At 34.9% G+C, this 25,409-nt stretch overlaps 1 protein-coding gene across 15 annotated transcripts in view; it reads left to right on the top strand.

Annotated features, from left to right (window-relative positions):
• Positions 1-25,409, top strand: part of Dlg2 (discs large MAGUK scaffold protein 2) — a 2,079,243-nt gene that overhangs the window by 1,394,997 nt on the left and 658,837 nt on the right. For all 15 annotated transcript variants that reach the window (XM_047516979.1, XM_047516993.1, XM_047516982.1 and 12 more), the window contains one exon: positions 3,779-3,829. In XM_047516979.1, the coding sequence (XP_047372935.1) occupies positions 3,779-3,829 (51 nt within the window). The remainder of the gene's footprint in view (positions 1-3,778; positions 3,830-25,409) is intronic.

Genomic DNA, 25,409 nt, shown 5'->3' with positions numbered 1-25,409 from the left:
CACACTTCTATGAAATCTTAATATATTTGTGTATTGGTGACTCTTTAAAGGCTCAATGTTTCTTGAGAATATGGATATACCTGAAAATCTTTATCTTCTCAGAATCTATCACCATTGTTGGCATTTCATGAATTGTTGGGTAGTACTGTGTTTAGTCTAAAGATGTCAATGCTTTGATATCCCAGTTTCAGAACTTGTTATGTGACATGGGGAGTGTGTAAACATTTATTCATTCTGGAGTTCATTATGATCATGGCTTTAATGAAACTACAAAGTTGATGAAGAGCAAAAAAAATTTTCAGAGAAATTATTATTTAATATTCTAATTTAAAAACATTAAAAATTAAATAACATTAAAACATGATATCATATATCATTCATGAAAAACCTCTTTTCAGGAGTTGAAATTACATCTTGGAATCAAATTCATCTCATCCAGGCATGTGTGTACTATAGAAATGAAGGGGGAAAACAGTAAAATTAACAAAAGGTTGGAGATAAAAATACGTAAATTATTCAAAGTTTTTGAAATCAGAACTTTAAATACCAAGTTTCATTTCTGTGAGCTTTGGGTCACTCTCTTTGCCCAGCTACCATATGGTGCCAAGAAGGCTAATGTCCTAGATAGTACAGGACAATATGTGGTATCCACTTGATTTTCTGTGCACCATAGAAACAAACCAGTTGTCATCACAGAACTACCAGGTTCAGAAAAATCAAGCATTTAAAGAGAAACTCATCAGGGAAAACTGTGAAATTCCATTTATTGTATTGATCCTCTAAGTCTACAAAAATTCCAGGGTTCTCATTTTTCTTTTCATCAAAGTGTAGAGGAGAGTCTAAGTGATGGTTAGAGTCAGCTAGAATAACAGGAACCCCAACCACACAGCTGTTTAGACCCAAGCCTGCAGGAACACAAAACATTACCAAGGGGCTTAAGTATCACAGTAAGTATTATTGGTTAAGAAAACATATGTACTCTTTTCAGGAAGAGAACTTCATTATTTGGAAGTCATATTTGGAAAAGTTTATTGGGATTAGAGTGAGACCATCAAGGCAAATTCACAAAAAAACTGGATTGTCTGTATACTCCCTCCCAGACAACACTGGGAGCCATTCACAACACAATTTTGATTTTCCTGAATGAGGGTGCACAAGATTATGGCAAGAAGTTAATTATAGCAGATATTCATTCCTTGGTTCTTCATCACTCAGTAAACAACCTCTCTGTAAATAAATATGGAAAAATTACTGAAAGAATATTTTGCTAATCCACTGGTTTGAAAAGGCATCAAATGTTCATGAATGTCACTTCCCAGACTTCTGCATTTCTGATTAAAAAGTAGGTATTCTTAATTCTTCTATCTCATCCTTTCCATTAAAATCTCTGCTAAGAGACACTGTAGAATTTCTTGTCTTAGGAGTCCTGGGCAGAATGTAGAACATGCTGTCCTACTGATGAAAGAATAGACACCAGAGCCTCTCAAATGTTTCTCTGGACTCCTACACTAGCTCTTGTGATTTCATGTTTTAATTGTTCACCAGTTAAATTTGGACTGTTGATTTACCCATGCTAATAATCTTTCACTCTTCTATGATTTCACTAAATCCTGTTGTAGACTCGGGATGCTACTTTTAAAAAGGATACATGCTCAGTGGGGCCATTTAGTCTTATGAAAAAAGTAAGCAAATGACACTATTTTCTTAGGTTGAAAACTAAAGACCCTTGGAATACGTATAAGCCTGGGATAGTTCACCTGGCGTACTAGAGAATTTTGGAATGCCAATTAGAATATGCATGTATTAAGCTGCTAGGATCTAAGAGTCAGCATTTATGATCCTAGAGATGTCAATACTATGCAGTGTATGCCACTAAAATATTCTTCTCTTACGCACCTCCCAGCAGAATTTCTTTCACCCTGAATCTTTAGATATTTATTATCAGAGACTTGTTTTTCTGTCTTTGAAGTTGTTTTTTTCTCTGCAGTTTGAAGCACTTTAATAATGTGAAGGACTTCTAGAGAAGCACTGAAGCAAAGAAAAGCTTCATGGAGCCATACTGAGAAAATGAAAGCCTATCACATTAATTCAACCTTCCCTCAGTGCCCTCCTCCTATCAAATAGGAGGTTATAAAAAGCAAACAAGAAATTCAGATGCAAGCATACACTCATATACAGGAAGCTGTAGGTTTTTTGGGTTGTTGTCTTTTTTTTCTTACTTTTACACATGCTGAACAAAAACTTCCATAAACTGCTGAAGCTTTCTGACATCATCAAGTCTTTTCTGTGAGTCATTATGTTACTGAAGCCCAGAAAATCAAATTTAGTTTAGGGCTGTTTGATAATGTAGTAACACAGCAAAATGTGATTAACCAATTAACTCATGTAATTGAATAATCAAAAATATGCTCTGAGTGAGTAGCAGACACACATTAGGACATTGCCATTCTGTATGTGTACTGATTATAAAACTAGAGTTACACCTTCAGTTGATGCTACTACTTCCAAGAGAGTCAATAAATACCTGTTTGTAAGTCAGATAACAAAATTCATTCATTCACTCTTTTTCCTTTCAACACTTCTCCCTTGCCAGGCTTAGGTGAAAGTTCTGGTTGTCCATTTCTTACTTCCATTGAATTTTCAATCTGCAAGTACTTTGTTTACATTCTTCCAAGATGGAAACTAAACTGAAGTTAGAACCTCCAAAAATTTTACTTTTATACTTAACTATTATTCTCTCTGTTTGGTTACTAAATTCTAATGATGTTGCCAAAGAGACAAATTAGAAAAAGGAAACAGCCAGTTTGAAAATTTTCTTGCTCAGAGGTGTGCCTGGCTGTGAAGAAATCTGTAATAGATAAAAATGTTTGTTAGATTTATCTTAAAGCAACTCTTCGTAATTCTCTATGTATATCTGTTGAAATCTAAGGTGACTAACTGTATTTTAAATGGGTTATTTTTTCCTGTAAATTCAAATCAATTCAAGATTTGGTTGGATGGTTAAAACAAATTCTCACTAAGAATTTTAAAACATTCTACTTTGCTCTAATTGCTGCTGAAGTACATGGGCATGGTTACATGATCCAAGGATTCCCAACAAATGTATTCAAAGACTATTGAAAATAAATTACCTGAGCTTGGACCAATAAAAGACATTTATTAGCAAACAGGCATTTTTTAAAAAACTTTTGTTTTAATTAGTTATACATAACAGTGGAATGCACTTTGATATATCATACATAATGGAGTATAATTTCTCATTTTCCTGGCTATACATGATGTAGAATCCAACCAGTTATATAGTTATATATATACATAGGGTAGTAATGTCCAAATCATGACACAGACATTTTTAATGCTAATTTATTACCAAAAAATGATGTGATTGTGCTGCCATTATCACTGATTTTTAAGGTCATATTTTAGTGTTCACTTATTAAATCTTTAAAGATATGCAAAATTATTTCATTTGTAATTATATCATTAGCCCTAAATGATTTGTTCTTTGTGAACTCAAATTCATAATTTGTATTGTTCCTCCTCTCTGCAAAAAAATCACACAATTCTAAGAGATACAATAAGCCTTGATTATTTTTGTAGTGTCTCATTTGTGTATTTTAAAGTAGGTAGAATTACATTTTATTTGAATGAAAATGCATAATCACAAATCCCCCCAAAAAATTGCTTTGTTAATAGCCAGAATTTTTTTAAATATTGCTTCTTTTCCTCAACCTTTATTTAATACTTCTCTCTCTCTCTCTTTTTTTCCTATTTACAGGTCAATGGGACAGAAATTGAATATGAATTTGAAGAAATTACATTGGAGAGGGTAAGAAACTAATTCAAAGCCCTAATTTTGCATTCTACATTCTAGGCCCTCATTGGTTGTCTTGCAAAATTATACAGTTGTGTGTTATAAACTGGAAGTTTCCCACAGGATTCACAATGGAATATTAGTGAAATGCTTTCAGTAGAGAGAAATGAGACAGCAGACAGCAGACCAAATAGCCAGAATGTTCAGTATACAAATCACATTGCTTGAATTTAGAGAAATGAAAGGCAAAGACAGAAATGTACCACAAGCTTATATAGTACTTTATTCTTACTATTTTTATTATTAGTGTTTTGGCCATACATTTCTAAGATATGTTGCAAGATATTCTCATTTAGGTGACATTGATATTATCAGAATAGTTACTGTACATATTTTATTTAGCTTTAAAAAACAATGTTGAATACTAAAACCACCCCCACTCGGGAAAAAGAGCAACCTTGCAGAACTGTGCAAATATACTGGAAGAACCTTGACAAAGGGCCCTGTTAAGGGAAACTTGGTGCAGGCATAATATATCTAGATATTTTACAAAACAATAGAAGCCAAAGGGAAAAAAGTGACCAAAAGACATTAACAAGACATTCTCCATAAAAGGAAAGTCAATAAATATAAAAACCTGTTCACCTTCATTAAGAACCAAAGAAAGACAAGGGGAGTAAATAGGTTTTGTTCGTAATTGGCAAAAATTATAAAGAGATCCTAATATCCAATCAGCGATCCTAGAAATTAGAGCAGTCCTAAAAGAGCAATTTGAAAATAAGAATCAAAAGTCTTGAAAACAGGCACAATTTTGTATCCACAAATTATATTAATAGGAATGCACAAACACACAAAGAATGCTCATATCATATTGGTATTGTTTATAATAGTGAAACCTGGAGAAGGTGTGTAATATGTTATTATATACCCATATAAAAGAAATAAATTATATTTAAATAGTTTAGAAAAACATTTAATTACAGGGATATGAAGTCTATCTAGATTATATTATTAAATTTAAAAATAAAGTTTTAAAATGGTATTTAAAATATAATCTGATAAGCACAGAGCTATGTATATACAATATGCATATATAAATACCTGCATAAAATATGAAAGGATATACACTGAAATAGTAAAAGTGACTGCATTTTGTTAAGAATTTAGGGGTGATTTTCAGTTTCTTCTTCTTAGTTATCTTTATTTCCTAAATCACTTTTTATAAACATATAATGTATTTATATTAAGAAATAAAAGGTAAGTATCTCTCTAATCCACCATTCCAGTATGAATTAAAATTCTAGGTCTGCACTTTGAAATTATATCACCGTTTTAATTTACTGCCTTTTTGCTTTCTGGAGTCAGTGAATTTCTCATTTTCCACCTAATTTTTATTGAGTGTGAGGGGTTTTAAAAGGAAATTTACATTGAAAGTTAAGTGTTTGACAGATGGGGTCCTTAATACTTCCATTATGGACTTTGATAAAATGTTAATGGCATGTTAAATAGAGAAAAGTGAAGCTTATGGTAAATTATGCCAAGTGAAAAAATAGCACTTCTAAATCACTAACCTCTGCAGAACTGGCTGGCTGATATTTGGGGTGCAGTGCAAAGTGAAAATGTAGAGCATATCTAAATGCAGGACCCGTGCAACTGAACTGGTCTCACCTGTGAAGCCAGTTCTTCTACCTTTCCCCACCTGACCCTACACTATACACATATGTAACTTGTGTAGAACATCATTTGGTTGCCTGGTTTTATAGGTCAAAAAATAATTAGGGGTGAACATTGGTGTGAGAGAGAGTATTCAGTAGGAGTCAGGTAATTGTGGGTTCTGATGCTTCTTGCTTTCTGAACTTGAGCCTGGCATCTTACCTTCCTCACTTCCTTTACTCAGCTTCACAGTCATACTCTGAACCTTGTCACTATTAACTTCACCCCTTCCAAAACCTCTGTGTCAAGCATCATCTTCTCTGAACAGTACTTCATCTCTGTCCCTGTCATTTATTGTACCTCCTCTTCAAAAATTCTTCAACTCCTATTGGAACTTCTAACCAATTTCACTATTTTCATTTTGTTTTCTTGCTTCTTTATGCCCTCCCTTCTCTCCTCACCCAGCAGATATTGCAATAGGTGGTCCATTACTCTAACTTTTCCTCTCTTGTACTTTTAACTTTTTTTTTTCCTTTTTTGTTTCCTTTTGGTGCTCATTCAGCAAAACTCCAGCCCAATTTAACATACCATGGTTAACTGGTCACCTTATTCATTCTATGCCAGTACATGATTAACTGGACAAGGCTGGAGAAATGCTTATCTCATTTTAAAATTTTTAGCATGTACTCAGTGGATTTTCAAAGACTCCTGGAAATTTTTAAATGCGGGGGTGCGGGGCAACACTTTCTTATTCACTGAGACAACAATATCACATAATCTCTTCAAATCCAAAAAAAGAAAAAAAGCCTTCCTCCCTCATCTTCACTTTTAACTGTTAAACTCCCTTCATTTTCCTAGAGAAAATCCAAGCAATCATATGAAAACCTCCTCACTTTCTACCATCAGTTCTGCTAGAATATTTTCCTTAGGACAGTGAGGGAATTGTTCTTTTCCAAGGCTCTTCAATTACTCTTCACTTATGATCTGAATGCTATAATCTCTTGTTCATTAAATGATTTTGCTTCTGTATATACTTTTTCTATGTTCTTTAATATCAGTTTCTTTCTTTTTCCTAAAAATGTTCAATATAGACGTGTGTGTGTGCATGCACATGTGTGTATTTGCCATTAACCCAATGTTTCCCTATCATTGTCTCATTATCCTTGTTTTAACAAAATTGTAGGAAGTAATGTATATTCATTAACTCCTCTTTATTACATTATTTTCTTATTTTAACCTTCTTCACATTTTCACCCCCACAAATATCTTAAAATTCTCTATCAAAGTTATGCCACGTTCCATTTTGTTATGTTCAAGCATCAGTTCTCAACCCTGACTTCTCAGGAATATTTAATGTAGCTGCCATTGCTTCCTTCATCAAAGACGTTAATTGTTCAACTTCCAGAACAAAGTATACTCCTGTGCTCTTACTACCTCACTGTCTGATCTTTTTCAGTCTCCTTACTGGCTCTGCCTGTGAAGGTTGGATTATTTCACATAACCAGTGCACAGACTTCTCAACTTCTCCTCCAGATTCATGACTTTAAATATCATCTATCAATGGACAGCTCCCAAATCTGAAGCCATGACCTCCCCACTAAATTCAATTCGTATAACTAACTGTCCAGCTGGTATCTCTATCTCTGCTTAAGTATCAAGAAGGCCTGGCCCTACTCTCTCTCCCTCAGAGCCAAAGCTACTTCTGCCCTAATATTCCTCATCTTAGCTAATTGGTTCTATAATTTTCCTTATTGCCCATTCAATATAATCCTAAAAGTCTTTAGTTATAGTTTTTACTCTGCATCATCAGCAAGTCCTCCTGGAGCTTCCATAAAAATATATTTCATAGTCAATCGGATCTTGCCACCTGCTCTGCTAATCCTAGTTCAACCCTGTATCATTCCGTGGTTGGACCACTGTAACAGCCGTCACTCTCACCACACTGTGCTCCTCCAAGTAACCAGAGTTGTATTTTTCAAAATATAAAACAGGTCATATCATTTTTATTCTTAAAATCCTCCAAAAACTGAGAATCACACCTCTTCCCCTCACCCACAAAACCTTACACAAAGTCATCCCTGCTCCTCTCTCCAACATCACATCCTCACCATCAGATATTCACACATTTCATTCTAGCCACATTGACCTTGATTTTCCTCAAAATATCCAGTCTTTTCCCACCTAAAGGTCTTTATGATTGTTGTTTTGTCTGTGTGGAAAAATCTTCCTTAGGTCTTTACATGGATTGTTCTTTTCATCATTTAAGTATCCGCTGAATTTTGAGTAATTTTTAAAATGTTTTTACAACTATTTCTCAATACTGAACAAATAATAAAACAATCAGTTAAATGTGAAACATATTTATAATTAAAATAAATGTCAAGGAAACCCTGGTCATATAGGAAAAACTTACCACTTGCTTGATACTTTCTCTAAATATGATGCAGTCTACAAGATCTTGAGAAATACTTGTAAAAACATTTTAAAAATTATTCAAAATTAAGTTGTGATTTATAACATTAAGGTAGGGTTAGCTCTATGGAAAATTATTAATCTTTTATTACTAAATTCATCAAGTTCATAATTTTTGCTTTTAAGAAAATTACCTCTTAGTTAAATTCATACTTGAAAATAATTTATTGAATAAACTAATCTTGAATAAAAAAACACTGCTGAAATGTTACCTCCTCAAAAAAATGTTCTGTGTCTACCCCATTTATGTTAATATCAATATTTCCATCACTCTTTTTCATAATCCACAGCTTTGTCATTGTTTAATTGCATTTATTATTATCTAAAATTTATTTGGTGACTTTGTTAATGTCTATCTCCTCATCAATGTATTCTATATATAAAAATATCATCATTTCTATATCTAATCAGCCTGGAATATTATCTGGAATGTAATATATACTCAGTGAAAATTTGGTGAGTGAATGGGTTATGCCTGACTTTACCACTGGAAGATGTGCAGTAGATACATGTGGCCTGGGCTGAATCCAAGTTTGAAATCCTGGTTCTACCCCTTGCTGGTCACATGGCCTTGAACTACTTACTTAACCTCTCTAGACCTCAGTTTCATATCTGGGAATGATGATTAAGTTTTGTAATGATCTCATAGGACCCTTGTTATGAATTAATAAATTAATTTGAAGGTTAAAACAGCATGTATAGTTATTCTTAATATTTCCTTTGGTTAATGTGACAGTTTTCACAAGTATTATTCATTGGTATCATTGTGTAAACTTATTAAAAACATACCTTCCCAGTCTCAATGAGCAATTTACATTAAATTAACAAGGACTTTTTTTTTTCCATCTGCTTTGTTGTTATCGTTGTTACATTGCTAGATGTCAGTCATCCAGTAGTAAAGAATTTATGACCTTGCAATATGCATTGACAACTAATTTTTTCTATGTTTAATCTCTATAACATTTAATTTACTAAGTAACTGATCACATTTAATAACATCCCTGTGCAGTGAATCTTGTGAATTCCACTTTACATAGTAGGATGCTGAGGCTTGGACATTAAATCACCTGTCAATCAAGACACAAAAATCAGAGATAAAAGTCAGTATGAGTAAGAAATGGAGTTAGGATTCAGTCCCAAGCCCAACAGAGACTAGAATCTAAGGTCATTACCACTGAGTTAGACGTTCCTCAAAATTAAGCTCAAATGCCATCTCTTCCAGTAAGTTTTTGACTTCCCCTCTTGGACACGTGCCTTTTTCAAAACTAACATAGGTAGAGAACTTATCTCATTAAATGATGATTAAATTCTGTCTCTTCCAGTGAATTTCTTGGAGGGGATTTTGTTGTGTTCTTTATTCAACAGGATGACATGGAAAAGGAAAAAACCATTTGGCAATTTGAGGACAAGTGGGTGACACCTCCTCTACAACAGCTTTGTCCCATGCATCTGCCATCTGCCACAATGGCAAACCCTACTAATATCTTATGTACGTTAATTTTGCAAGCATTCACTAAATGTAGGTATACACAGCCCTTGTTTCATAGAATTTTATAGCCTTATAGAGGACACAGAGAAGTAAACAGGCAAAAAATCATGAAGAACAAAGTGCAGTGGATTTCTGGCCCAGAAGGAGTACTTCCTAAGGCTCTATACCTCAATAGGCTTATGAGAGATGAGAAGAAAGTAGCCATGGAAAAGAAGTGGAAGAAGTCTTCTTGGACAGGGAGTAGTGGGTGCAAATATTCAAAAGCCATAAAACCTAACATGCTCAAGTAATTAGAGTCACTGTACTTCAACCTATGAAATAGGACTCAGAGAGAGACCAGTCTGGAGAGATGGTGAGGACAGAGAACATGAATTCCTCCAGTAACATACCAATAAGTTTAAATCTCATCCTGAAGGCAATAGGGAGCCTGGAAGAATTTTAAGCATGAAAAGTGACATAATCCCACTTGTGTTTGAAAAGATCACTTTGGCTGTAATATTGAGTATACCTGTTATAGGACTCAGAAGAGGATACAGGTATGCCCTTTTCACACACAAATTACTAGCTAAATTCAGCCAATAGTAATGTAGAAAGGGATAATCCAAAACATATTAGGACCAGTGTTTTATAGAGTAGGAAAATACAAAAGAGAGGAGGAATCAAAGATGCCTAGAGTAAAATCCAGCAAATTCCTTTCATTAGCACAACCTAAACATTTCAGCATGGACACCTGTGTTATTTGAAGCCTTCCTGAGCTCTTCTGGATTTGTCTGGCATTAGCAAAGATAGCTAAGTAAATCCCATGCCTCTGAGTGATTCATCAGTTCTCCTTGTATGAAGTTAATAGATTCTGTCCCCCAACATGATCTATATCATGAGAAACTGGTTGACCTGCATGAATAATAAATAGATTCATCATATCTCCATAACCCTTACTAGCAGGTGTGACCACAAGTTAGCCAAGACGTTGAAGTAAGTGTCTATCACCTCCTACAATTCTCTTCTGTCCCCAGCCCTATTAAAAAAAGGAACATTTGGGGAGCTTTCCTGACAGCTGTAGAATGTATGTATGAGCATGTGGTACTACTTGAATGTTATGTCTGACAAATCAGGGATATTCTTTTGCAACTAACAAAAAAATCATAAATCTAAGACATTTTCCCAAGTATAAATCATCAATTTTTGTTAGTCATTATATCACCTATTTCCAAAATAAGTGAATTTATTTTGGAATTTTGGAAGCAGAGAAGAATGGCCATTTATTCAATCTTGAAAATTTCTACAGATGAAGCAAGCTTGGTGGACAAGGAGGTTAACAAGGGAATTTTGAAAATAATCTTTGTGAACTTCCAGGTAAGTTATGTTGTCAAATGATAGCCTCTCCAACTTTATCCAGGTATTCAGTTTGTTAGAAAGTCACTGAATATCTGTTTTTTTTTTTTTTTGTCTGAATTCTTTTACCTCATATTGTTAATTGTTGTGAAAGTCTGAAACTCAAAGAGAATTAAGGATCTAATACTTCAAATAATGTAGAGAGAGATTTTTGGTCTCTAAATTCCCTATTTTGGGGTAACTTTAGCTATTTTCAATCAATTGTAACAGGAATAAAATCCAGAGTCCAAGTTAATATTTGATGGGGATATATATATATATATGTATATATGTATATATATATGTATATATGTATATATATATATGTCATCATCAGCCCATAGCAAAATCTTATTCTAGTTAAGTTAAATAATTTTTGACATTATATGTTTCCAAACTAAATTCCAAAGTTTATGTATGTTCAATTATCAGTGTGTATTTCAAGTATGTAATAGATGTATATCTATTTAAAGACATAGGTATGATCTAAACATACGTGTGCATTTAACCATAAATAAATTTACAGACTATGTGAATTTTGATCAGTTTTATTGTCTTTGGCTGAAGATATTGCAAGATTTGTGGAACAAAAGTAGACCTGTATATGTAGTAGGAATAAGCACAGTCTTTGAATTCAGACAGACTGTTCTGAATCCAGGATTAGCAACTTCATATGTGACCTTAAGCAAGTTACTTCATCTAGTAAAGGCTTTAGTGTTCTTCCTACCTAGTGGTTTACTAATATGTGCCTCATAGTATTGTAGTTAAAAGTAGAAATAACATACACAAATTACCTAAAAGTTTCCTGTAACATCCTAGAATTTTATACACATACACAAGCATGCACATTTCTCTAGGCCCTGTTTTTTGAAAAATGTCATTTTTGGAATAACTTCATGTTTTGTATCTACATCTAGTTCAAGTGACAGATACATGCTTTGCTTTGTGTTGTGTATGTGTATACATGTATATATATGCCTATATTTGTAGAAATTTATTAACTTCTTCATTGATCTCCAAAATATATGTATAAACCATTATAAATATATATTTAAGTATGCTAAATATATAAATAGAATCTTTTTGATTTCACAGCTATATCTTCCATAATAACTTAAACCTTCTTTTTGTTAACTCACAAAAGTTTAGTTCCAGGCTAAACAATATTCCAAGCAGTTACAACATTTTGTTTTCTTTTTGGTAGCTTCAAACTATATTTTAATGATTCCTACTTCCAGTCTGTACATATGATGTAGTGTGCAATATTATTTTTTTTGTGCATTGGAGAGATCTCTTCCTTTTGAAGAACAACTTCCTCTGTTGGGGAACTGCTCTTTTCCCCATGCCAAACATGTTAGTTTCAGGAAGACTGCCAGTCACAGCACTCCTGGTCACACAGTGGATTGGTTTAGATCTACTCATTGCAATTATCTGGAAGGCTGGTAAAAACTAGCACATCTGGGCCCTGTGTAGACCTAGTGAATATGAATCTCTGGGGATTGAGCATGGAAAAAATCTTTTACATCTAATACTTTGTAAGTGCTGCTGATGCAGTTCAGGGACTGAAACCTGAGCAAATTGAAGCCAATCCAAGTGTCTGTCCCTCAGGATTTTCCATACAGGAATATGGGCCAGAGAGGAGCAGCATTTCTTTTGTGCAATAAAGTATGAGATAGGAGGCAGAAAAGTGGCTGCTACATGTACTCTTGCCTGGTGGCAAGAGATGACAAGGTTTCCTGCAGAGAAAGTCAGAGACAAGAGGTGAGAAAGGGAATAAAAAGAAAGAATTGGATGTATCCAATTCCTATTCTAGACCATGCTAAGGAACAACTAATACTACTCCATCTCCCATAGCTACATGAATCTTCCCTTTAATTTTTCTTACACCCAAACCAAGTTCAAGTCTAGCATTTGTAACTTGCCAATAGTGACCTCATACAAATATATCTCAGAGTTGAATTTTAGCTATTACTTTGCTGAAGTTATTGGGCTGGTCATGTCCTAAGCTTATGCTGCTACAACCTGTTCTCAAAATAAGTGTATTTGCTATGATTTCTGTGTTGACTGTCCCTCACAGGGACACTCATACAAGGTAGGGCTTGCTGGAAAGTCCTACACACATTGAAGGTCTGCTGTTGGAATGACTTTATGTGCATCCTCCTGATAGTTCCCCTTGAGCACTCAAAAGATCATTATAAAAGGAGCATGTCTCATCCTGCCCATTCATTCTCTTTTCTCTCTGTTTTTATTGGATACCTGATTGTTTGCTCCTGTTTGTACTCACACCATGATGTGCCACCATCTGCAGCCCTTACCAAAGATCAAACCAATGCCTACCTCCATACCCACCACCATTCAATCTTGGATTTTGAACTTTCGAAACTGCAAGCTAAATAAACCTATTCTCTTTATGAACTAGTTGCCTGAGATGTTTCATTGTAATAACACAAAGCTGAACACATTGCCTTGCTTATATTCTTTGCCTTTTCTAAGTCCTAGTCATGCCTCTTACTACAGAGGTAAGATTATAAAGCAAGCTCTAGAACAGGATTGGCAGGTTGCAGAAAACCTTAATACCTCAAAGACCATGCAGTCTCCTTTAAAGTAACCTGTTACTGTGTTCCAACTCCCAAGAATAAAAAAGCAATAAAAAAAAGTGGCAGGTGAAAAAAAAATGACTAGTGACAAGTCTGTGGATTCAGGTTTTCACTGTCTGAAAACCTTTCTGATTTTGAAACCAGCAAACTTTTGTATGTGTAGGAAATCTTTTCCACTCAGATGTCAGAGGAAAAAAAAATGGGTGTTAGAAATGTAGTTTACAGACATTTGTAGGGTCGTGAATCTAACTTTTCCTTAGATGTAAGCATCAAAGTCTCAGAATTGAGGATGCCTAGTAAACATACCCCAAAGGGCTGATTGTAGATGAATCAGCACAAAATGCACTTAAACTGAAATTCAGCTGCTGACTCCAGCCTTCTCCATTTTTCTCTATAAAGTAGCTGAGTTATCTTCCTTTTCCTACCTCACAAACCTCTGTTGCCAGGTTATTAACAAGTGCTCTCTTCCTTTCATTAATCTGAAACTTACTACCCTCACATCATCTAAACCAGCCAATATATTTTCTTCTATTCATCACTCTTTATGATATCTTTCTTTGATATGGCTCCTGATCATTGCCAGCATATCTAATGATTACATAGTGGTATTTATAAAACTAACAGCTGTTACACAAAATCTATAATGGAAAGAAATCTAGACTCTTTTCTGTTGCTATAACAGAATACCACAGACTGGGAAATTTATGTAGAAAATAAGTTTATTTAGCTCACTATTCTGGAAGTTGGGACGTCCAGGAGCATGGTACTGGCTACTTTGTGCTGTATCATAACAAGGCTGAAGGGAAGGTCAACATGCATGAGACCAGGGCAAGAGGGAGCTCAACTTAAAACAAATCCACTCTTGTGATAACTAATCCACTCCTGCAATAATAGCATTAACCTACTCATGATCTAATCACCTCTTAAAGGTCCCACCTCTTAATACTGGTACAATGGCATTTAAATTTCAACACGTTTTAGAAGGTATACTCAAGTCCCAGAAAAGAACTTGCAACACAAATGACAAAACTCTGTCACCTACAAGTTGAGTTTTCTAATCAGGAAGATCTACTTCTATGACTTATATCAACAAGGTGTGGAGGGTTAGGGAGACTAACAAGAAAAAAATATAACTTGGGGTGTCCTGAGAGTTTAGGATTGCCATGTAGGTACTGAATCCTGAGGATAATAGAAATAGCAAAGATCTAGGGAGTGGTACAGAAAGAGGTCCAGCAATCATACTTCAGATTATAAGTCTTCAGAAAGGGTAAAATCTGGGGATTTTGTTATTTGCAGCTGCACAAACCCTAGCTGATATGACCAATTTTCTGTAATTCAGCTATATGGCTAGCAGGAAATATAACCTCAGTCATTCCTAGCATATTTCTTCCCAACCACTTCAACCATAGCCACAATTATCCCACAGTTCTATGTCCTTACTTAGTGATGGCATAGTCCACAAGTTGTTTGGTCATCTGTCTTTATAGGTACCTGCTGCAATATCCAGTGCCCCTCTTTGAGTTGCCCCCTCTAGTCTACCAGAGTCTACAGCATCTAGTAGCATTTGTCATTATCTCCACATTTGATTCTCGTCATGTTTTTAACTGCCTCTAGAATTTGGTTCAGATGTCTGCCTGTCCCCACACAACCCCTGTGTTTTGTTAGCAGCTAACATGACTGTGAACTCCAGAAGTGAGTCTTTATTGATTTAGATCAATTAGCACATCCCCACTCTCCTGGACTCTATTAGTGATGGATGAGCAACCTGGTCCAATACAATCAGAGTGAATTCTGTGGCTCTTACTTAATTCTGAGACAGAAGTCCACCTCTTTCTGTGGGCATAAAACTGAGGAAGTCTATAACTGGGACAGCAGCATGAAGCCTTGCTAACCTGTAGAGGTTTCCTGCTTTCAAATGAAGCCAGCATTTTAGATGGCAGAGGAGAGAAATTGTATGTGAAAAGTCTCAGTAATACCTTGAGATCATGAACAAAACTATCTCTGAAATCCTTCTTCTGATTTTTTTTTTTTTAGCAGTAAACAGTTAATACCCTTTGTTGTATTAGCTAGTTCAAACTGGCACTTTTGTTATTTGCAACTAAATGAAACCCAAGGACAGAGCAAGTTATGAAATTCCTTATGAAATTGCTCAGGGTCCAACTTCCTAGACTTGCCTCAAAATATTCATCTCTGAAAATTATTTTATCTCCTTTCTTGTTCCATTGCAAGAGAATCTCTCCCTGCTCTGCCCTACGCCTGGCTTGGGAAACCTTTTATTCTCTCCTTCACAAAGACTTCCTACCTCAACAGAGGAATCCTCTTCTTCCTTTCCCCTTCTCCACAAAATCTTTAATTTCTCCTAAGGGCTTAGCATTTTGAAGACAAAAGCAAGGATGTCTTTGTGGGCTGCTTCTGAGTTCAACCCTGCCTACTGTGTCCTGCCCCCTGCAGTAAACACCTATTTCAGTGGGGAGAAAGAAAAATGAAAAACACAGGGAGAAAAAATACAAAACACTAGTGTCTCAATATAGTGCCAAACTACACAAAGATGCAAAGTAGGAAAAACTGAACGTAATTTCAAGTGTTTAAGAAATTGTTAGAAATTGTACTTTTGAAAGCTTGTATTTTAGTCATTTACCTTGATGAGCTTGATGCATTTTTAATCTTTCAAATTATCCTTTGAGAAAGGGATGAACATATATATTATGAAAATGTTCATAGACATCAGAATTTATATTGTGTGTTACCTAATTTTAAAGTTTAAAATGTTTGCTCTTTATAGATTCAGCTTAAAAATTAAAGAATGCACATTTGGTTATTAAGAAGAATGTGACGTTCCTTTGTATTTAATTCAGGATTACTAGTCTGGTTTGTTGATCTTAAAATTGCTCTTTGCCCCATTATCATTTTTACCTAACCAATGTCAATTTATTTTTCAAAAGCCAGATGAAATGTTACCTCCTCTGAAAAGTCTTGTCAAATCCCCCCTGAGTTAACTTTTCCATCCTCTTTCTTCTTGTCATTTGTGTTCAAACTGTGTCTACCTGTTGTATACTGACTAAAAATTGGGAACCTTGTTTCATTTGCCTTATATTCCCAGCACCTGGCATCAGGCAGATGTTCAATGATGAATTGAGATTCTGAGAAAGCATTACATAGCAGGATAGGCTACTCAAAAGCTCAGTGACGTATCAGATCACACATTTATATCCTTATCTTATTTTAGTTATTCAAGAATAGAGCCTGACTATCTTAGCCAGAGTTCTCTAGAAAAACATAACAGTATAAGAATTGTTTCACATGCTTTTGAAGACCAAGAAGTCACATGATGATCTGCTTTCTGCAAGCTAGAGATTCAGGAAAGTAGTATAATCCAGTAATATAATTCAGTTTGAGTTAAAAACCTGAGAAGGATAAGAGAGAAGAGGAAGTTATGTTCTACAGACAAAGACTCAAGAAACATGAGACTTTGATGTCCCAGGGAAAGAGAAGATACCCATCTTATTCACAGAGGGAATTTACATTTTTTATGCTCTTTTGCTCTTTCCAAACCCTCAACAAATTGAATGTTGCCCAGTTGTGTTGGTGGGGACACTTCTTTACTCAGTCCACTAATTTAAATACCATTCCCTTCCAGAAACTCCCTCATAGACACACCCAGAAAGAATGTTTTACCAGCTATCTGGGTATTCTTTAACCCAGTCAATATGTCACATAAAATTAATCACACTGACCAGGACTTCATCCTGGTGTGTTCACATCTGTAAATCTCAACTACAAATTGAGATTTATCCCTGGAGTTGATACCAAACCACTTTTTCACATAACATTAGCCAAAGCAAATCATCTCTCTACCTGGAGTGAGGAAAGTGACAAGCAAGAAATACTTGGGGTAAAGCAAAAATAACCAAAGTAAAAGTTAAGTACACAAGTCCTAGTTGATAGTGATGGATTCAGTACTGTCCTTATCCAAGAATCACTGAACTATGATTAGAAAACTGGTATTAACAGAGGTTAATATATGTCCAAGGTCATGAGGCAATAATAGGTGTCCTCTTTCCATTGATTCATTTTTTTTCTCTAAAGTCTAGCCATTTTCTTCAAGAATCTCACATTTAAGTGAGAAAGAACCTATTGACATCTTAATATCCTATCCTACAGATTAAAATATAGCCAAAAAACCAATGTAACTAAGTAGGTTTATCACTACTCAACATGAGCCCAGCATTTAAATAAATCCTTTGAGGGGACATCTAATAGAATATAAACTGACATGGTTCCTGCTCATTTTGATTTTAGCTGCATTAAAGGAAAATCAGGAGTCTAAAACTTCAAGGTCCTAAATGGCTAAAATGGTTTTTACTTTAATCCTTTTCATTTGACATTTTATATCTGGTTGTTTTTAATTGTTAGGTGAATCGCATTTAGTCTTCTAGCAAGAGAAATAGGATAAAGACTAATTTTCCCTCCCAATATGTGTCTATCCAAATATACATAATACACATACCCATATGTATATATAAATGTATAAATATGTACATATTTATAAACACATTATACATAGAAAAGTATTTCCATTTATATGCTTTATAATGAACATTCAGTTATGTATACTTTTTATATATTTTATACTATACATACATATATTTCTTTCATATAATTGATATTTATTCTTACATTTATGTGTGTCCTAAGATAGATAATAAATCCATAGATAGACAAGAAGAAAAAAAGAGTATTCTTCATTAGCTGGGGCCAATGCTCAGTGCTGCCCTTTCCAGTGCTGGCAGCAGTAGCAGCTGCAATAATCAAATATATTAATCTTAATCATTTATTGAAGGTTGAATCTTATATACAAATCGTTCCACAATGGCTGTCTCATAACTTGATAATAAGTCTATTACATAAGCTTAGAGTCACTATTTTACTTGTTTAAATAAGTTAAGACCTTTGTCCAAATTATTGTGTGGCAGATCTATTTATCTGTCTTCAAATATTAGGAGATGCCATCTGCAAACATGGAGAATACTCCTTTCTGGAGTAAAATTTTTATTTTCTTACTAGGCATGATATGTTCAGATTGCCTTTAGGTCTTAAGTACATTTATCAAAAGGAAAAATAAGCCACATGGCTTGCTTCATTTAGCATTGGAAAGAAGAAAGCAGCATCAAGGAAACCATCAGTAGGTGGTTAGAGACGCATTTATTTCTTTTTAAGATTATTTCTTAATGTTCATGAAATAAACTGTACTCTTCCCCCACCATCTACTTAAACTTTGCTCAGAATTCAGTAACATCACCCTAACTCTGGGTGAAAATAACAAGGAACATGATATCACATTTGTATTTTTAGCATTTTTCTAACTCATAAAAAGAATGCAGTTATAGCAGCATTCCAATTATGTTTTTGAAGTTTTCTACATGAAAATATATCTGTATTTTCTGAAACTTAAAATTAGTGAGGTTGCAAATTCTATTATGTTGCATTCAACATTCTTGTTTCATTCAGGTGATATAATAAGTACCTTATGATATATCTAATCTTTTAATATTGCTTCATTACTTTGAAATTATTTTTATGATATTTCATTTCATTCTCCAAAGTACCCTGTGAAACAGGAAAATGAAACATGATGCTGCTCATTTTGCAAATGAGGAAATGAGCACTCACCAGTGTTTGCATGAGTTTCCCAAGGCCACTAAACACATAGTAAAAACCAGTTTAAAAATCATATCTTTATCTTCCAATCTCCCTCATTTTTCTCTCTCTTGCTTTTTCATTTTTGGATTCCTATAATACTCAAAAATCCAGATAATCACCCAATTCAAATAAAACTAAAAATATCAAAAAAACAATTTCTCATTCAAACTAAGCTCAAATCAGAAGCAACATTCTCTCATAACAAATTAGATTTTAATATGCCCCTCACATCACTTAAAATTGCATTTTAAAAAACAAGTATCCTAAATGTTAAGGAGAATGAGAGATATTTACACATACTAAGTTTTTATTTCATACCTCCCAAAAGAGAGACCCCTTAATCCTCTATACTTTGAATATCGTTGTTTGACCTTCCTTACAATTATTAGAATTTTTTCTGGTAATTTGCATTATTTTTACCAATATAGTGAAGTATTTTTAGTATATACTTTGTAACCATATAGTCTGAAATTAAATTATGGTTTTAATGATTTAACACATCAGTTTTGTGAATTTGTATTACTTTCTGTCTCTCTCTCTCTCTCAGAGTATTTCTGTCTGAGTAGGGTGATAATAATGTCCACTTGTAGAGTGATTTTAAGGACTAGATAAGCATAAAGCATTTCAAAAAGTGTCTAACTCTAGCAAGCATTATACAAGAGTTAATTTGTAGTATTATTGTTACTAGACTAGCTGATCTTTAAGTGACAGGCCTTGAGAGACCATGCCCACTTTCTCCCTTGAGTCTTTTTCTAAGGAATATTGCCCCATCCATGAATTATTAATTCTTTCCCATGTGAATTGTCTCCTCCTTTTAGCAATGTTCTTGATTATCATTCCCCCTCTTAAATTTTTCTCTCATTCTAGATGTGCTTTGAATGCCCACTGTGGTGCCTGGAGTTCATGGTTTATTCAATCAACAAGCATGAATAGGTCACCTTTCCTGGGACAGGCATAGAAGATGCCATGATTAGTTAATGGATGAGATGATATCTGCCCTCAGACAGCTTAAGAGTTAGAAGGAAAGACACACGTGAATGAGAGTCCTTACTACAGGGGGATCTGAGTGCCTACTAGGCTTGTCATCCTCTTTATCTACATAACCATTCCATGCGATAAGACTGAAAAAAGAGAAAATGTCTTTTCTTACTCATTTTGCCATGGTAGACTTTTAGGGGAAAAATACAGACCCCTACATTGGCCAGTTAATATGATGAATGTTTCTTAATCCATGGTAGGTTTCTCTGTCTGCATTCAATGATAAAATATACAAGTAACAAAATATTTGCAAGGAAAATTTATTACTGTATCAAGACTGAATTCATGCTAGTGTTACTTAACCACCTACTCATCAAGGTTGTAACTTTCGATAACAGAATGTTTTCAACCTGGGCTGTTTTGATAGAAAGTATGACGCATGCTTTTCAGCACAGTCTATCATTTTGGCAGTGCCTCAGAGATGCTCCTAAGGTGAACTGCCAAATCCTTTACCTTTGTCAACACTTTCAGATGCAGTTGAAATACAGTATGCTGCTCTACCTACATGCTACACATCACTCAGATGTTTGTTCTTCTGATGATAAGATATATAAGATATATATATATATATATATATATCCCTTTATATATATAAAATTTGTCCCTTTGGTTTGTGCAGGGTATTGGTTCCAGGAACCTTATAGATAGCAAAATTCAAGGACGTTCAAGTCCCTTATTTAACATGGCATAGCTTTTTCATATGACCAGCACATGTTCTCCTAAATACTTTAAATCATCTCTAGATTAGTTGTGATACCTAATATAATGTTTAATGCTAAATAATTGATGTATCATATTGTTAGGGAATAATTACAATAAAAAACTTGGTACATGTTAGGTACAGAGGCATTTTTTCCCCTCAGTGTTTCTGATCCACAGTTGGATGAATTTGTGTATAGCAAACTGATAGATACAAAAAGGTGACTGTATTCTGGAAATATGCAATTTGTTGTTAAATTTATCAATTGTATTGCCTTCTGTAGTCCTCCTTGCAACCGCTTCCTAAATTATCATGTCTATCTTGTAAAATGAGGCACTGAGTGATTAAGTGACTTACAGGAGGCTGCACAGCTACGAATTGATAGATCTGAGATCTGAACTGAGACTGGTTCAAATGCAGATTTTCCTAAGAACTGCCTGCTCTGCAGTTTTAGTGTTTCTCTGTCCATTTTGTCAAGGCTGACTGTGTTGTTTCACAGAGCATTGTGCTTTTCCCTTTGAGAAACTCAGCATTTGAACAACTTATCTAGGGATTCTTGCCTCTGGTTTCCAAAGGGATGTTTCTTAACTTGAACACTGAATCTGCCTTTGTGTAATGACATTAAATGAAGGCAACACTGGCTGTGAAATCAGTTATTTTTTAAATCTCAGGGTTATTGAATTAATAAATTAGTCTTAGAAGACTGTGTATCATTCTTGGAATGCTGAGAAAGGAAATCGAATATTAACCCAGTTCACATTCATAATGCACAATTTATAGCCACAAGCAGACAGAGCCATATGGTGGAGACATTCTTTCATTCTTTCAGATTATTTTACATTGGGTGCTCCATATACAGCAGGTCTTTTAAGTGATGTATCCTGTGTTATCAAAATGGTGAAACATCTGTTGATAATAACCTTGAGAACAAATTGTTGCTTCCCAAACTTGTTTGAACTAAAAAAAAAAAAAAAGGTCAAATAACACACACACACGCACACGCACACACATGCACACACACAATCTAGTACACAAACTAGTTCATTATCACCTAGAATTACACCGTCTAGCATTGCTGAAATCTCATTCAAAGAAAACTCAGCTTCTTTGTGAAAATGTGGGACAATTTTTTTCTTTTTAATGGTAGAAGCATGGTTGCTAGTTCTTAAAAATCTAGAAAAGGAGATTAAATAACCATACTTATGCTGTTACATATGAAGCATGTCAAAGCTGAATAGTTTCAAAACCTCAAGAGAAAGTTGAGCCTTCTGCACATTTATAAGCCACCACTGAATTGCCAGGCCCCAATTCACCACAGAATTTTCTGGCCATCTGGTAAGCTGCCACAGACTACACAGTTGCAGCCAAAGACATACTCTATACCAGAAAGTCTGTGATTCTCATCACAAGCTCCCTCTTGACTGCCTTGGCACTGTGGCCTGATGAGGATGAGCCTGTGGAATACTTCATGGTGTTTTTATTTCTGCTGTGGCTCCTCCTTTCAGTTCTGTATTCATCATGAGGTCCCCTTGGGCACTAAGGATTCCAAAAGAAAAACGCAGTGAGAAGTTTCCATCTCCTGCCCTGGATGAGTGGAGTAAATATAATAGATCTTTCTACTCCCCACAATTTTAATCTTCTGTTTTATTGAGCCCAAATGAAAGTGCACTAAATTTTAAAAAGTGCTATTACCCACTTCCCATGCCACATGCAGGACTCCGGAGACTCGGCCTTGACTATACACACAAATTAACTTTTAGCCAACTGCAGAGTTCCTGACCTAGAGTTTCCCATCATGTGTTAGTTACAAATCTCGGTTCCAGCCAATTATCTCCTATTTATTCTTTTGCCTTATTTGATGTTCTTAATATTTTGCTCTACTCTGCAAATCCATACCCTTTACTTCTTCGGTAAATCATCTACTAAATGAACTGAATAGTTTTAATTTGTCATTTCCTTATAACACAGATATAATGATGATACTAATGATAGCTTTAAAGTATTAAAGATATGCTAGAGCCCCACACACACACACACCAATTTTATTTAAGCTCTATAATAAACAACCATTTAAGTTTTTATTATCCTCATTTTGTAAATTAGAAAGCTGAAGGTAATAAAAGATAAATAACCTAAATTTCAAATAGATCCTGAACTCAATCCTATTTTGATTTTTCCACACCCTATTCTTAATATAAACTAAAAATGGTAGTCATTACTAAACCCTTATACAGAAGAAGAAACTGAGGTTTAGAAAATTAAGTATCTTACCCAGTGCATTGGGTTCATGTGAAAATACCAGGGATAGAGGAAAACCATGCAATTCTGTCAGTCCAGAGCTCTCTTCCTTCTCACTTATTCTCTCCTCAGCATCACCACCGTCTGTTAACCAGAAAGCAGCATTGTTCACATGTAGTCAGCCACTGAATTCTGTCAATTCCATGTCTCTATTTCTTTCCAGTCCCACCTATACTTCCCAGGCAGACTGTGTACTTCAGGCCACCATCAGGTCTCATCAGGATTACATTACAGGATTACCCAGCCCAGGGTATTACCCACTGTGACCAAAATAAAACAGGACTATGCTACTCATTACTTCCTATAGACTTTTAGGGGAAAATCCAATCATCTAGGCACAGTACCCAAGGCATAGTGTAGTCTACTCTCACTGAAGTTTCCAGCTCATTCCTTACCAGTACCTTGCATCCCTACTCCAGGCACATGGCATTATTTGGAATTCCCCAAATTCATGGGGTTCTGTTTCTCACTCCTGTTCCCTTTAAATGTTCTTTCCCATTCCTTCACCTTTGCCTAACTAAGGTCTGTGCAAGCTTAGGTATTATCTCTTTCTCAAAGGCTTCCCTGATTACCTTTTAACTCTTGGGTGTCTTTCTCTTCCATTGTGCATTGAAAAGCCCTGTGTCACACTTGCTAGTCCCGGTCCAGAACTTATAAGTTGATCTCCCTTGGGAGCTTCTTGTGGCAATAATATTAATTGCCCCAACTTTCTTATCCACAAGAAATATATGTACTCGCAAGAGTACATACGTACATATGTACTCTTGCGAGTACATATATTTGGTTAAAGAGAAAAAAAATAGTATCCTAGTTTTAGAGTCATTCATAGATACACATTTTCTATCCTACAAGTTTCTGCTGCTTGAGCAACATTTATTCAGTCAGAAAATAAATATTTATTGATCACCTTTGATTGTATTCTGTTCTGTTCTAGGCTCAGTGTGTATAGGAGCAGACAACAAAAAAAAACCTTTACCCTTAGATAACATGTATCCTAGTAAGACAGACACTAAATAAACTGAATAAATAAGATAACTAGTATACTATATGGTTATAAGTGCTATGGAAAAAAGTAGAGTAGATTTTTATTGACTTTAGTCACCCAAACAGATTTTAAAAATTTGTTTTTCCCTGGAAATGGCATTTTTTTTTCAAAATAATCATTGTCTTTACATTTTACTAGCATGGGAGATGCTGTTATAACTACATCAGCAAGGGGGAAGGATGGAATGAAGAGGTTTTGCCCTTGAAGAAGCATCAGGACATTCTACAGATATAATAGTGGTATAAACTTAAATATAGTTCCAGTCTAGATTAGTATACACACACTTACATAAATACACACACACACACAGTCACTAGGGAAGTTTTTTATGACAAGACAACAAGTGATAGAATTCTATTTTTATCTGGACAGAAACCACCTTCAAATATTTGGTGCTGGGAACTGGACCTGTCTCTCTGTTGACTAGGTAATTGGGTATTAACAATGTCAAAACAAAAATTAATAAATGCTGGTAAGGATATGGGGATAAAGGAACCCCTATGTACTGTTGATGGGAATGTAAATTAGTATAGCAACTATGCAAAACAGCTTTGAAAACAGGCTCTTCAGTAAACTAAAAGTAGAACTACCATGTGATCCATCTTTCCCACTCCTGGGAATATAGCTGAAGGTAATGAAGTCAGCATACAAGGGGATACCTACATACCCATTTTTATTTCTTCAGTATTCACAAAGCCAACCTATGGAATCAGCCTAGGTGATCATAAAGAAATTAATGAATAAAGAAAATGTGGTACATAGATACAAGGGATTATTATTCCATCACAAAGAAAACTGAAATCATGTCATTTGCAGGAAAATAGAGGGAACTAGAGATCATCATGCAAAGCAAAATAAGCCAGACACAGAAAGGCAATCACAAGTCTTCTCTCATATGTAGAATATATAATAGTTAAAGAAAAAAAGAAAGCACCTGAAAGTAGTAGTAGAGGAACTACTAAGGAAGGGGGAGAGTTCTGAGAGGAGGGGCAGAGTGAGGAAGGTAGGCACAATGAAACACATTAATTTGTACAACTAAGAGGTGTTAATAACTTAAAGGAATAAAAAGCAATGTTTTGAGACAATGAGTTGTCAAACTGTGACTATGAATGTGCTTCTGAACATTGTCAAAGCCAGAATCAAGATACTGACCACTCCTGTGCGTGTCCTCTGAGTCTCCATAGCTTCCTAGGCTTTGAGAAACAGCACTTCACACCCGACACTGAAATCGG

This window comes from Sciurus carolinensis, chromosome 11, assembly GCF_902686445.1.
Source record: "Sciurus carolinensis chromosome 11, mSciCar1.2, whole genome shotgun sequence".
Taxonomy (NCBI): Eukaryota; Metazoa; Chordata; class Mammalia; order Rodentia; family Sciuridae; genus Sciurus; species Sciurus carolinensis.
The sequence above is the reverse complement of the archived record's forward strand: the minus strand, read 5'-3'. Positions and strand labels throughout refer to the sequence as shown.